The sequence below is a fragment of the Eufriesea mexicana genome, unplaced genomic scaffold (assembly GCF_001483705.2).
Source record: "Eufriesea mexicana isolate 0111107269 unplaced genomic scaffold, ASM148370v2 scaffold3519, whole genome shotgun sequence".
In the NCBI taxonomy this organism is placed as follows: domain Eukaryota; kingdom Metazoa; phylum Arthropoda; class Insecta; order Hymenoptera; family Apidae; genus Eufriesea; species Eufriesea mexicana.
This window is the reverse complement of record NW_016911532.1, coordinates 463,406-479,397: the sequence shown is the minus strand read 5'-3', so window position 1 is coordinate 479,397 and position 15,992 is coordinate 463,406. Positions and strand designations below refer to the sequence as shown.

The following is a 15,992-nucleotide window of genomic DNA, read 5'->3' as shown; positions in this document are numbered from 1 at the left end:
TTAAATAAATGATACAGTATATTCTTTGTACCAAGAGTTTAATTCATTTTAATATTGGAATTGCCAATGAGGTCTCATGCATAAAATATTGCAAATTTATAGTTGTTCTATCAAAAGTTACTATTGATTTTATTGAGATAGGAAGAAAATTATACATACTTATTTCTTTTATGCATTTGACGCCTTTAGTAATTCTGTATAAATTAATTCCTTTTTAATTAATTAATTTGTAATAATTATTGCACAGAGGATGTGATGCAACTGTAAAAATTCATGAATTGATTACTGAAATTCAGGATTTGTTAATTTTCCAATGTCGAATTAATTTATTGGGATAATAATCGATTCAAATTCACGCGCCTTCAATCAGCGCCATCTATGATATAAATGGCTCTGATGACAATATACTAACTCTGGTTATGTGCTCCGAATATATTTTAATAAATCAAATCGGCAGCGAAAAATTCACTAATTACTCAATATCTGTGATTAATTTATGAACTTTTATAATTCCATCGTAAAGTCAGATCCTTGAAGAACTTTCACATATATTTTTCAATATAAATTTGTCCCTAATTAATTAATTATTAATAATTATTCTACGCAGTGTTTGAATTTTTTCCGGATATAGCAATAGTTTTTCATTAATTACTATCCTCTACGCAATTAACTTATGAAGCTTTATGCACTCATTATAAAAGCAATGTTTTTGCGAATCTTCTCATATCACTTTTATTCACATTTTGATTCTAGTTTCGGTGAGTATTATATTTTTTCACGGAAGATTGTGATGGTCGCCGTTAGGAAATCATAAACGCCATCAAACAAAAATTAATAACTAACAATTTAGAGTTAAATTCTTGACGAAAATTATATAAGAATGTAGCCTGAAGTTCCAGCGTTGCAATGAAATTATAAAAGTTCACAAATTGTTTACGAAAATTGAGTAATTAATAATTTTTCACTGTCGGTGCCCTTCTATTCTTTTCTATCCCCACTCTGTCCTTGTCTATCACGTGACCAGAGCTTCGGCGACATCCTTGCCTATTCTATATTCCTATCACTTTCTTGATTTTTGAGCTCAAATCATAGATGGCGCTAATCGCAGGCGGTAAAATTTTTATTTATTCGAAAGTAGAAAATTAATAAATTTCCAACTTTTTTAATTAATTCATGAGCATTTGTAACTGCACAGCAAAGATGGAATTATAGGCAACATTCTTATACAATGTTTAATTTAATAATTAGTTAGTATTAAATAAGATTGCTATAGAAAACTGTTTTTCTTGCATAATATTTTTATTATTTTGTAATAAATATACACTAGCATAAGAAAGCGTAAAAAATAAATTTTTTCATTGTGAAATTTTATTTACAATTGTTTATTAACAATGTTTTCATAGGTGAAAAATTAATACAAAATAAAAAATAGATTGAAAAAAAATAACTTATGGACCGGACTCGTACTCCGGTCCTCGATCATAGAAATTCTCGACTACCTCCGTTAGGCTACAACTCAAACTAGAAACTATTGAAAATAAAGCTGTATTGGCCATGCAATAAAACTTTAATCGTAAATATCTCAAAAACTATTGAATAGTTGCGGCTATAATGATATATTTTCTTAAACTGTATGGCGATATCTACAAACCTGCAAAGTTTCAAATAAATCGGTGACTCGAAGGACTTGCACTCTCCTTGTAAGACAGTCCATCAGTCGAAGAATGTCCAAAGTCTAAGAGTTTTCAGTTGAAGACATTGTGTTAAAGTCTAATGTCAGTTTATAAGAGTCAGTTTATCCCTTTCACTACGGTAGGCCCCGACACGGAGTCTCTCTCGTAGAAGCGTTGTGCCAAAAATGGAAACATTACGAACCGACAGTTTTTAGTATTCGAGGCCAAATCTTTTGAAGAAAAAAGAAAAAGAAAAAGAAAAACCGACTATCGTAATAGTGCTTGCAATTCTTTGCAATGAGAGCTAAATGGAACGGTAGCACTTGTCTTACTTTTTGGCTCAATTTTTGTGGTCGGTGACTATAGCCACCCGTAGTAGCAAAAGGTACTCTATTTATAAGCTTATTTTATTCCATTAAGAAGCCAACAATACTATCTTAAGTCAATCCATCCAAAATCCAATCCCACATATACATTAAAATCTGTGTCAACCATTACCACAGGTAGTACTACCGTTTCTGGGACACCCTGTATTTGATCAGTCTCATTTTCACATACTTCAACTCATTTTTGGCAATTTTCCCATCGTCACTTGGCAAAGTGATAAAGGAATATTTTGTTCCTTAGAGGATGCTCTTAAAGGTCCCGAAGGAATTTTTCATTTCCAGGTATTGTCAAAGATGACCTTTCTTTAACACTAGAACTATCGATCTTTAATAGGTACCTAACTATAACGTGCACAGATTATAGTAATTTCAGCGGTACGATGAATATGAGTGAATATATTGATTACAGTTCTTTCTTAATACGAGTTGATACCAATTTTATTCTTAAAGCAAGTGTATGTGTTCGGTGATTGCAAAAAGGAAAATTCTGGGACTGGGTTAGTAGTTCTAGTGTTAACACGTTGACCACCAACTACGAGATATCTCGTGGGTTGTTTCCTTGCCCAGGACGTCTACTACGAATTATCTCGTCCCTTCATTATTTGCCATATTTGTACAGCTACGAGGAAACCCGTAGTATAACTGTAGTATAATTCAAAAAGAAAAAGTTTATACAAGTTTATTCATGCAGAATAACATTTTTATGGTTTGTGATAATTCTTAAAACAATCTTGCATGCCAACTATGAGATAATTCGTAACATGTTTTTTTCTTAAAAACAAATATTTTTTAAGCTTTCTGATTATTACTATTGTAGGATACCATTTTCAAGGAAGTTGTGAGTCGGCTGTTGCCAACAAAAACAAGTCATAAACCGATCAACATTTTCTAGAAGCAAATGGAAAAGTTATTTTGGGTAACAAAATTAAGTTGCGTGGTCCCTACGTGGAGATGAAGCGTAGGTTAAGGAAAGCATAAAAGCGTGGTCCTTGACAACCAAAACAGAGTCCTTAGAAATCGGTTGTGACCAGCACAAGCGTGAATCGCTTGATGTTGGAAAGAAAGTTTTAAAAGAGTGCGTCTTTGTGTTTTCATTTCGTTATCTTGGTGTTCTTTTGCTAAGTTAAATCAGTATACGAGTTTTGAGTTTGTGTTATTGTGTTCTTGTTCTTTCAACAATTTTCGGTGTCTCAAGACCAGTATTCGCCATCCTACATTATGTATTATAAATAAAGTTTTTGATAATACATGATTAAATCAAATTTTCTTCTTAGACCGGAATCGTGAAAAGTTGCGTGGCAGTGAACGTGTTAACATCCTCCTTTAGGCATTTAGCATAGCAATAGTTACTATCATCTCGCACTCGTCGTTCAGATTATTAAATCAAAACAAGGTTAATATCAGCCTCCCGAGTGCACAGGGTTAAATGAAACATTACCAAACATTACCGGAAGCTGCATCGTCCCGATGACGATTGCCATGATTAGACCTCCTTCTTCGTCTTTTCTTCAGTCGCCTTTTATTCTCCTTCAGATCCAGCGACGACAACTTGTAATTCGTCACCGTAATATTCTTCGCGTTCAAAGAGAGCTTATCCAAACCGACCGTGCCGTTTACTTGGAAATCGATAATCACGCGGCCTATCAGTATCGATGGACCTCCAATATCGATAATCGGCGTTAATTCTAGACGATACTTCAACGGATGAACGAAAGGAGAAACCACATTTTCTCCAACAACGTCGGTGTCCTCGATCTCATCGTTCAGCAGATCTAATGTCTCATACGGCTAGAAAAATATAAATTTTGTTTAATATTAGATTTATATAAAAATTGGATTAATCTATTATTGCAGGAGATAATTAAAGCAATTGATGAAAGATGTACAATAACATTGTGAGTTACAGAAATTTGTCCTATAGAGATGCTAATGCAGTTTTAGTTTATAAATCATGTATAAATTGTCAAATTAATTATTAATAACAAATTAATATTGTTAATAATGAATTGTTCACGATGTACATTTATAATAAAAGTAAAGAATTAATAAATTATTGGCCAATTATTTAAACTTATAAAGTACTTGTGTTAAGTACCTGTAATTTGCAAGAAATTTATAAATTATTACATTAATAGTTAATAGCAAATTATTCGCAGCTTAAATTTATAATAAAAGTGAACAAATTAATAAGTTACTGGTTATTACTTGAACTTTTAATGTACTAATGTTAAAATGCACCTATAATTTGCAAAAGGTTTATAAATTATTACACTTATTGTTAATAACAAATCAATATTGTTAATAAGAAATTATCCGCAATGTGAATTTATAATGAAAATAAGAAAATTTAATCTTTCCAACTGCATTCATTCTCATCAATAATGAAAAAATGATTGTTGTTCAGTTTTGCAATATCTCTGTCATTTCATTTTATTTTCATTTATTGTTAAATAACATCGTTCTTAATAGAAAAATTTTAAACAATTTACTATGAAGTAATATTTAATGAACATTTTATGCGACATTAATAAATAAATAAATTCTTTCATTTTTATAAATATTCATTTCTACAAGTACACTATTTGTCAAATTAAATTCAACGAATAGTATAATAAAATTTAATTTATATGCAATTCATACAAAAGTTTAATTTTGCGTTACACCTAAACTATACGTTGCGTTAAATATAATTAATTTAATTGCAATTAGTTAATTAATGTTCAATAATATGCACAGCACATGATTATCGGAAAACTATAATTTAATATGCTTGGGTTACCGAATTATCCCCTGAAATTATGCAATTAATAATTGATTCCTGATACTTACAAATCTAGTGATTTATTTATGTACTATATTAATATACCTATAATTATTTATGTAATTATTTTATATAAGTATTTTATTAATCATTATTATAATAAAATATTGGTTACATATTTATCTGAAATTTTCGTCTTATCCACTGCCATAAGATACCGTACCAATTTTTCCACACTTCGAAATTAATACGAAAAATTTTAAGTGACTATGATAGTAAAATAGGTCGATCGATAATTTTATGTTACACTTATAGTTATTACACTCACATTTATATAAATAAATGCGACATGTGAACATAGATCTCCTAAAGAAATTTTCTTTTCTCTGACGATGGATTTATGAATGATTTAATGAAATCAATTTCGTGATCCTTTCATTTTCGTGTTACTTACTTTCTTTTTTGGTAAAGAATTGATGTACCATCCAAGAAATCCCGCGGCAACGACGCCGATAACAAAAACTACGACGATCCCTGCTATCTTTGTGTACGATAAGAACCAACCATCGCCCCTTTTACACTCGATGTCATCGCTAGTCATAAATTCCACCGGACCACCGCTGAATTGTGGCATACTTTGAGCTACAAGAATTATTTCATAACGTAAATCTTTGGAAAATATCAAAATATACCAAATCAATAAAACATAATATATAATATACGACTGTATATGTTAACATACAGTAATTTCATAGAGTACAAATAATTTAAGTAAATGTAATTTTTATTTTAATTGTAATTATGGTATTCTATAGTGTTAATCAATTGTTTGAAATTTGAAAACTCGGGTGAAATTTGAATTTTTCATTTAAGCTATGTACGTGCCTGACATAATTATTCATTCACAATAGCTTAACTGTTTCTAAAATCGTAGAAATTTTATTTTAAAAGAATTATTTTCGAATTTTGAATTATTTACGAAATTAATAAAAGATTCTGCTCAGGAATTAATTTGTTGAACGCTGCTAAAGTACTTATGAAAGTACTTAGAAGTATTTAGTACAGTAAAGTTCATTAGATTTTCTGAAATTGTACGAATGCTGATAATGTATACATATTTACATGTTTGATACTAATAAACATCGTTAATGAACATCGTAATATTAAATAAATGCAATTATTGAGTATGATTTGAAAAACTATAACATAAAGGAAAAATATTTAGTAAATATTTTATTTCCATTGCTAATTAAGAGATAGAACTAAAAATTTAGTTGAGAAAAGAACTTATTCTATATATCTCAATTTATTTTCTGAAATAGAAAATAAATAGAAAATAGATTGTTTTTCTACATCTCGGTCTATTTTCTTTAAAAATTACATTACATTCGAGCTATACGATAAATAAATTCAAAAAGATAGAATCAGATTGAAAATAAATAAATGAAAATTTGAGCAAAAATTAAAAATATTAAGATTGCAAAAATGCACAAAGTGTAACATTTTCTAGGAATTCCCAATCGCATGATTTAAAAACAGAGAATTTAAATTTCATAAAGTGTATATATATATTGTGCATAGCATCTCTGCAATTATAGAGGAATGTATACACTTTTAGTATTTCCGTATGCATAATTAATTATAAAGAGAATAAAAAAACGCAACATTAATCATATTTTCGTAGAATGTAAACGTATTTACATTCCAAGAAAACTGTTAATCAACCGACATATTTATAAATATTCATAATTAGATAATTATACTATCTACTTAGACCTGTTATTAAAACTCCTCGTCAAAATTTTTCTTAAAAACACGATATATTTTTCAAGAAATATTAAAAACAAAATAAAATGTATATATTAAAAATAACAAATTAACTAAGAAATATTTATCATGTTTATTTCATTTTTGTTAATTATTTATTCAATTCTTCTAGTAATGTATACATTTAATAACACTATGCAAACGAACATTAAAATATTAAGATGTAATTAGAAGTGTAATCTTGAAGTATAATTTGTGTACCTATCTTATCATTTTAAGTGTCAATTTTCTCATTTCTTCTCACTGTACTGATTATTTTGTTCAATCAAATACAATGATCTGCAAGAAATACAAACATTCTTTAAAAAAACGAAACACGCGTAAATACGTGCTCACCAGTCATGAAAACATCATGAAATAAAATACTAGAATTATTCCAAAACTCCTTATACATTTATACATTTTTCTATATATAATACTTGGGCACTGTGTTCTACGAATAAAAATAAGACTCAAAATATCATGTAATAAAAAGTTCACAAATGTTTTCTTAAGAAGATATAACAAAAATACGAAATGTAAAACGAATGGTAATGCTGTTTTTCTTAGTCCAACACATGGCAAAACGAGATAATATCTTTGTTAACTAATATAACACCGTTTTATTAAAAAAACCTAATTGAAATTAACGATAAATTTATCAGCACGTCGATATTAAATTTATCTCAGCAAAGATAGGAGGCACTCTGAAATGGAAACATAGGTATTAAGCAACGTTCGTACCGCATTTGGTATTTGTATAATAATTTCTTACCGAAGAGTTTGTGAACTTTCTGTTATGCAACACTTTAGACTGATTTCTACGTATCGGGCACGCGTGCATTCAGAAAAATACGAAATACCCTACATAGCTTAATCCATTCTAAATATTGGAAAAACAAGCAATTAAAAATCATGAAATTAAATTCTATACTAGGAAAGAATTTATAACCTTAAAAACATCCTGCGCATCCATAAGAGTTTTATGCTTGAAATTTGCATTCAGTGGTCGTGGGTTATCCAATAAATCGATATTCAGAAATAGGAACGAGAATACGGAATAACATCGACGTTGTCATAATCGTGACGAATTCACGTTATCATAGCATTCAGGCGAACGTGACGTGACGTCGTTGAAATTGATTTCTCGTGGCACACAAGCGCCACAGGTAGGTCGACGTGCATACTACTGTATACTCGTAAATACGATCGAGAAACCGCTTCTCAAGGTCTGCCGAGTACACAAATTACCGACTAGCTATTAACTTTACCATTCGCGTAATCGTTTACCAACCGATGACGCTCGCCTCGCTACAATTTCCCATGCATTGACACTAACAATGCAAAGAATTCTGCTTGAAGTCACGAACCGACATTTTTCAACCGAATGTTTTCTTTCAATGCCTTATCGACTGAGATAACTGAGAAACTATATTAGAGGCTTATTTTATTCATGAAAATCCACGGTGAGCGATGAAATTAAGAATTACAGCTGCATCCTAATTGGGAATATTAACGAGTAGTAAGAGGAAGATTGAACATTCAGATTTTTATGTTCTACTATGAATGAATTTTAATTTTTTCTTTCGCTTTTATCAATTCTGAAGTTTTCGTGAATTTTTACTTTTACGTGTACAATAGACCAATTCATGCTCTGAAGGTTATAGCAATATTGTTTGTGTTTGAAAAGTATCAGTTACAATTATAATACTCGAGTTTAAAATTCTATAACAGTCATTTTTCTAATATGATATTTTCATATAACTGTCTATGGTGTCTAAAAATTGTACACGTTAATCAGTTTTAGAAGAATTTTCTTTTTTACACTGTGTATACTTTCATACAAGTTATTGTAGCGTTTATTGTTTCATATTTATGACATTAATCTTCAAACACCGATTATTTAAGAAATCTATTATTAAAGCATATTTGAGTGTGCATACATTACTTTTAATACATACATTGGAGTTATCGACATCGCACTGCATATCTTAATACGTACAGTCGAATACAAAAATATTCAGCAACCGAGTAATTCTTACTTGTTAGTTAATAAATATAATTTTTCTTTCAAACTATTAAACCATTGGTATAGAGTAAGATAACAAATGTTTATTAAAAATACACTTCGAGGTATTTTTATCTCCACTGTTATATAATTTTCTATATTATATATACCGAATTCCTAAAGTAAACTGATATTTTTGTAACTGTTTATAATTTATAACTTATATTTAAACAATTTAAAACCTATTTCCAAAACAAAAATGGTAAATATATCATTTACAAAATTAGAAAATATAGTATTATAGAATACTTTTATAGTAAGCTACTATATATATAAATACACGTATTTAAATCGTATCCAAACATTTTATAGGTGTCGCTACTCCATTACTATTTCCCGTAACATTTTTGCAAAACCAAAAAGAGAAACAAAATATTAAAAATAAATAAAAATATGAGCTTCGACTAACCACGAAATAAAATTGAGGTTATATCAAACTGTGAGTAAATATTTTAATATTATTTTACCATACATATTCTTTTGTTGCAAAAGAAAATTATAAGATGCAATAGAATAAATTTATTTTGCCTTATATCGTAGGAACATTTACTTTTCAAGCAAGATTCACAGTATTATAATGTTTGTTAATTATGCAATCGATATAAGACCCGGTATAATTTCAAGGTCACCGTAAAAAATTCTTTTCCATCTTCTCATTTACTATGATTATGTATATAGCAATTATAAGCAGTATTCTGTATATCATTGTCAGAAGTATTAATCAACCTATAGTCAAGTCCGTTGACACACAACTCGATCAGATATTCAACGATATTATAACATTCAGTTTACAAGAATGCGAGTAGCTATCGTAATACCATGAACAATGCACGTGTTGCATGCTTCACTTCAAGTTAATATATATAATCTCGAGTACTGTGAGTGATACTAGCAGACAGCATCAAGTACTGTGTCTTGAATATCACTTTACAGTATTTTGAATAGTGCTTCGAGTGTACGTTTGATTCTTAATTAGTATTGGATTCGAATAGAATATTGTTGTAATCGATGATTTAGCTATAGTTTAATTGTATCCTCCATAAATGTTCAATTTTATTATTCGATAAATTCACATTTAATGAAATAATATATCTATTTTTGTTATTTCTATTATTTATACAACGGCCAGTATTTAAAACAATGGAATATAGATGACAATGGTATATGAAGAAAATATTTGTACTACCAGATTAAAATGCATTATCTCGAGGAAAATGTACTGAGTGAAAAAATAAATATTTCAGTTCACTAATTGAAGGCCTTAAAACACTTTTGGTAATTCATAAGGTTATTTCTGCGCTTTCTTCAATTTATCTATAAGTAGTCACTTAAATAATTTTCCAAATATTTTTTGAACACCTAAAAAATATATTTCCAAAACTTTAAATTTTTCAAATTTAGTTACATAAAAACCGACTTTTTTAATCTTTAATTTTAATGCAACTACCTCTTTATGCTATCTAACTAGGTTACAAGCTAGTTATGATACATTGTAAGCCACACAGGTCTCTATATATAAGATAAGCATTTTGCCCATTGTTGGTTAGGAAAGAATTAAACACGTCTTATGCAGCTTGTTTTACCACAAGATTTTCACTATGGTATTACCAAGTAACATTTATGACTTACAAACAATAGACCTATAAATTTAAAAGAGCAATGCTTTTGGTATAATTTTATTCACTATTTGAAAAATATTGATTATTCCTATCTTTTTGTTCATGAAAAAACAGAGTAAAGAAAGGATTAATTATAATTAATTTCGACGATTAACCAATAAATTGGAACAAAATTTTTGGTTACATAACCTTACAAAATATATATATACATGTATTCTGTCACTATTAAGAAAAGGATTTCTACAATCAACGAGAAAAAAATGTTAAAACTGGAACAAAATTTTTGGTTACATAACCTTACAAAATATATACACACACGTATCCTGTTACTACTAATAAAAGAATTTCTGCAATCGACGAAAAAATAGCGATAAAGCGCAAATTTTGGTAAGTAAACAAGTTGATAAACAGGAAACTTCGAAGTAATTCACACAAACTGTGTGGCAATTGTGTTACGAAGAACAGGTTAGTACAACATTAGTCACACAAGATTAATTTGACATGTGGCAGCGTAGATTAATATAACCTACGCCACAATATGGCTAAAGTGTTTGATACCCTACGTTTAGCATTTGTATTAAGTTCACTTGTTCACTGAAGTATCGAACAATTTTAGTTTTCTAAACTAGCAAATGCACTATACGACCTAGTCCTAATCATTACGAGCAGCCATAAATGCGAACGTAAATCAAGCCTTTAAATTCCGGAATTGCGATTAGTAATACATTCCTCCTTCACCAGTTGATTTCTACAGTTATTAGTTTATTTGATAATTGTAAGCATTTCACACTTATCTACGTAATTATATGTAATTTTATAAATCGTTATTTCATTCCTGATATTTAATATTTTCTTATTCCAAATATAACCAACAAAATCTGTGGACACTTGAAAAAGTATTAAAAATATCTTATACCATACAGCAATGACGAAATCAAAGGACAATTTCATTATCCACTATTTCAAGTACCATATCATATTAACAGGTTTTGATAAAACTGGAAATTCTGGATCGCTATTACCATTGGTTGGTACGAATAGAAGACACGTGACGAAAAGAAATTCATGCTTTCGTGCAATATTGAATTATTTCAGTTAAAAATATATTAGCAACGATAGCACACGCGACGTGGTCGAAGGTTACTATACTGCTTCACAGGATTACGTATATGAATAGGACGTGTAGTTTTTCACGGCAATATATGCTATGAGATTGTGTTACATGTTATGTCACGTGGTACGTGATCAACCTGTAAACAACCAAAACTCGAAATCTCCCTGACCCGTGTTCACTTAGTCATTCATCGCTGTTTAATAAACTGCAAATGGCAAAACTCTGAAAACGTCACTGAAGTCAACGTGATATATTATTCGAAAAATAGTATATACAAATTGTGTTTATAAATTAAAACTGTAGATTACATTATTTCGCCAAGAATTTTATCCTAACCTTAATTCGTGACGTTTCGATTGTTTGATTATTATCGAATTAATAGGTTATGTAATGTTTCGAGCTGTCATTGAATTATTACTCGAAATAAAAGTGACGACATTTCCACATTTTGAAGAGAAACACTTACAAACATACACTTATGGTTATCACAGACATAAAGTGTGGTAAAATAAAGTGTTCAAAAATATTTTAGAAATTAAAATGAGACGTAAGTTAAAGTATCACGGAAATATAACTTAAATAGATTAATACTATCTTTACATACGTATTTAATATACATAATTCGCGTGTATGATTTAGATTTTAATTTTTATTTCGAAGATTGCTTAAAAACTAACAAATAAGTTAAACGTAAGTCTGGTTAGATTTTCAAGAAAATAATTTTACAACTACCGTAATGATTCGTTCGATTATTTTTCAAAATAAAATATACATCCAATAATAAAATTTCAAAATATTTTAGGGAACACATTGAAGATACGACCATATCGTATATCAAAGCACTTTGACGTTTGATACACATGAAAATACGCATTATACCGCTTCTACATTGACGAGCACGTGGACCAAATACAACTGTGTCAAAATAACTGCAATCGTACGTTTCCTTTTAAGATTATATGTGATTTCCTTTATGCATTATTAACCAGACTTTTCCTAATTATTAATTTTCCAAAACAGAGACACAATTTATTTGGAATTCAGTATGAAGAGGAAGCAAAATTGTCATTCACTTCGTACGGAACGGAATTTTTAATAAATGCCATATATCAACATCGGTTACGCTTCAGAGACACGAACGTCTCTAGGAATCAAGCAATTACTATTGTGGAAAACAGTAAGAGAAGTTTTCGCGATTCTTGCTAATGTTCATGACATTACAGGAACACGCTCAAGTGATCGTATCTCAGGAAGCCGTGGGACTTTAATGGAGTATTCGTGGTTAGCGATAAAACAAAATAGTCGCAGTGCAAACAGCGCTTTAAGTGACCGTTATGCGAATTATTTTTGGCAGTGAATAAGATAGGAACTATGCATGGTAACTCTGTTGTGTAATTTGTTTGATAATACTATTATGTGACCCATTGAGTTTATAAAGGATATTTTGACGTGATTATTTAACGCGTTCGATATTAAATGTTAGGGAATTATTAAAAAACCTATTATTGTACGATTAATGTGTTTCCTATAAATACTACACGACAAATTGAATCGATTTTATTTTTATTTTTCCTTTAAATAACCATTCTAACATTCGTTTAGAAATAAATGTAACATTTTGTTTGGCTCAAATATGAAACTTTTCGAGGCTGTCATGCATTGTTATCTGCCCATTAACAAACCTGTTTTTCCTTCATTTATTCATTTACACTCATTGTTGCGACTTTTCCATTCGTTAAAAACCCGTTAATTAATATAAAGGTTTTCCCCATACGTATTACGCGAGTTTGCGTAAACGTTATTAAACGAACAAGTACAATCATCGAGACTTCTCCTTAAATTCTCAATTACCTGATGATGGATTTCAACAATTACCAGGTAATGAATGGTAATAAAAAATCCCATCAACAAATACTTTCTTAATGAGCATAAACAAGAATAAACCCACGAATTAAGAATGACAAACCACAATTTGTAATAAGTAATTTAACATGTCCTAAATTACTAAATAATTACTCTGAACAATGATATAAAATTAATTAAAATTACCTATAATATATGTTAGACACATCTAATCCTATTTCACAATTTTTCATTCAAAAATTAGATACTATACAACATATTTTGAAATAAATAATAAATAAATACAACATTAACTAAAATAAATTATAGCATATTTTACACATACTGTATTTATTATTCATTTAACTACTGAATTATAAACAAATAATCTGACATTACAGGTATCCTAAAAACATTTCTCACAATCAGTCGTACTAAACAATTATTAATTAAAAAACCACAGAGAGGAATACACATTTGCCACACTTTTACTAGTTCGTATTTTCACCACCCCAATATTAAATAACGAAAATATAACAGTAATACTAAAAAATTGTTAAATCATAAATTATAAGTTATTGTGAATAATTTGACTGGAGACTGGCTGAAAATATAAGAAATACGAAATGAAAAGGAAAAATTGAAGCACTTACAACTTCTGCGTCCATAGTCCTGCCAACTGGAAATAGATCCTCGGCTCATGTGAACAGTTTCCGGTTTCTTCGATCTAGAAATCCAACGATCGCGTGCGAAAATGAATCGGTCACGTGGCTGTAAGAACGCGAGAGTGAAGATCTGTGGCGAAAAGATTCTTCTCAAAATGTTAGACCTGCGTCCACGATGGCGCGACTCGTTCGTACAGGTGCAACGCAATTAGTCGTTCTACCTACAATGCAATACGTGAATGCTGGTCAGCACTCCGAATGCAATTTGTACCCCCCACTTTTTTCAATCGCTGCCTCGGCATCGCTTCATTCCTTATGCCGTATGTAATCCTTTGCTCTTCTTGTTTCCCGTTTCCTTAACGTTACGTCTGCCACATCTTACTTCTAATGGAGAAAAATTCTGAAAAAGAGACGTTAAAAGTTCGTAATAGTATATCTAAGTGTATTTCAAGATAGCATTACTGTCCATGTTCTTAATAGTATGTGTTTGTAAATGTTCCTGTTGTTATCAGAAATAAGTGGATAATGATTTTTATACGATTGAAATTCGAATTTGGAGTTTACGAAATTTTTGAAACTCGAGAAGTTAGTTTTGACGAAAATATCTTCGTTTATGTTTTCCTTTTTTTAATTTTTTGAAGAAGGAATCACGCAAATCATTTTTAAAGAAATATTCTTTGGAAAAGTTAGAAGTTTGATTAGGAATTGATGGATAATTGTTTATTGAACTTTGAAAATTAGATTCATTTTAAGAAGTTAAATCAATAGAATGTAAGAATTAAAAAATTAAAAATTAATGAAATCTGGTAATAAATTTATGATAAAATAATGCGTTATATCAATAAAATTTGGACTCAGCTAAAAGATACATTATACAATGAAATATCTGTTTCTTATAAACTATAATGAATAGATCACAAAGAAATGCTTAAAATTCGGACAATTATAGTGTCAAAATATAAACATCAATTCTGCAAATGCAATATTGCAATATCGAATGTCAAACCATTAGATCGATATTAACCATTTGAATGACTGTCATACTTTCTCAGCACCGCCATTACGAAATGAAATTCTAGCTCAAAAATAAAGACAAGAAAAACTATTTCACCTAAAATAAATAAAAATAACAAATAGAATCATAATAAAAAAGTTAATATCTAAAAACAAAGTAGAAATAAAAATATTTTACAACGCAGAAAATACCACAGCCGAACTTCAATAATCGCAGGAATTTATTCGCAACATCACATAATCTAAACAAAAACAGCACCTATGCCTCATACACGCGACACGATCAAAACCGATTAGAATAACGATTGCATCGCTGCTCCAGATAATTCGACGAGGCTCAATCAAAAGGGGCCGCCAGTCGGTGGCTTCCTCTCGGATGCCAATCGTGGAGCACCCTGGAAGTTGAAGAAAACACGTCGACAAGTGGCACGAATGGCCTAGCTGTCCCATAAACGCGCGAAGAAGAAAACGCATACGACAACAAGACCCGCTATCAGCCCTAATTGACACCGAATCGGAAACGAACGTCGAGCCCAGACCTGAATTGGCGGCTTTTCAAACATTAAACGAATACACAATGGTTTCTGGTTGCAGAATCAGTGCCAGACCCCGAAGAGATTCACGGAGTAGCTCGTGGCATCTCAATTTCCATTGATGCTTTCGGGATTGGCCATTGACGCTACGCTTCTCATCCGTCACCGACGGGTACCGTCGTGATTAGACCCTTTTGTGACGTCTGCCCGATGGAATTGGATAATGGACGATCCACCGATTACGCGGCTAAGTGGATCTAAGCGCTTTGAATCCGTGCTTTGGACACCAATCCTTCACCGGGTACCCCCTATCACGTGGGTGTTCACGTTTTCTCTACTCCCTAGTCGTACACATTTTTACACTTGCATCTTTTTCGTTTCTTTCTTAGCGAATTGCCTGGATGGTCCAGCTGGAAAGAGCAGAAAGCTGGAGGGCTAGTTCGCGAACGTTCGCGTTCCAACGTGGTCCTTTGGCACTTGGAGAATATTGGCTGCTGGTATCAAGGTCAAG

The 15,992-nt window shown here is 30.5% G+C and overlaps 1 protein-coding gene across 1 annotated transcript; it reads right to left on the bottom strand.

Annotated features, from left to right (window-relative positions):
* Nucleotides 1-3,360: 3,360 nt before the first annotated feature.
* Nucleotides 3,361-14,146, bottom strand: LOC108550963 (uncharacterized). Its single transcript, XM_017904933.1, has 3 exons — nt 13,923-14,146; nt 5,275-5,462; nt 3,361-3,847 (listed from the first exon to the last, which is right to left on the bottom strand). The coding sequence occupies exons 1-3, from the start codon at nt 13,969-13,971 to the stop codon at nt 3,494-3,496; spliced, it is 591 nt and encodes a 196-aa protein (XP_017760422.1). The 5' UTR covers nt 13,972-14,146; the 3' UTR covers nt 3,361-3,493.
* Between the last annotated feature and the right edge of the window lie 1,846 nt (nt 14,147-15,992).

Excerpts from the sequence above, each read along its gene's own strand:
- LOC108550963 (XM_017904933.1), bottom strand. The coding sequence starts at position 13,971 with ATGAGCCGAGGATCTATTTCCAGTTGGCAGGACTATGGACGCAGAAGT. Across the intron at positions 5,463-13,922 it reads GGACTATGGACGCAGAAGTT|CTCAAAGTATGCCACAATTC; the intron begins GTAAGTGCTTCA and ends TAATTCTTGTAG. Across the intron at positions 3,848-5,274 it reads ATTCTTTACCAAAAAAGAAA|CCGTATGAGACATTAGATCT; the intron begins GTAAGTAACACG and ends ATATTTTTCTAG.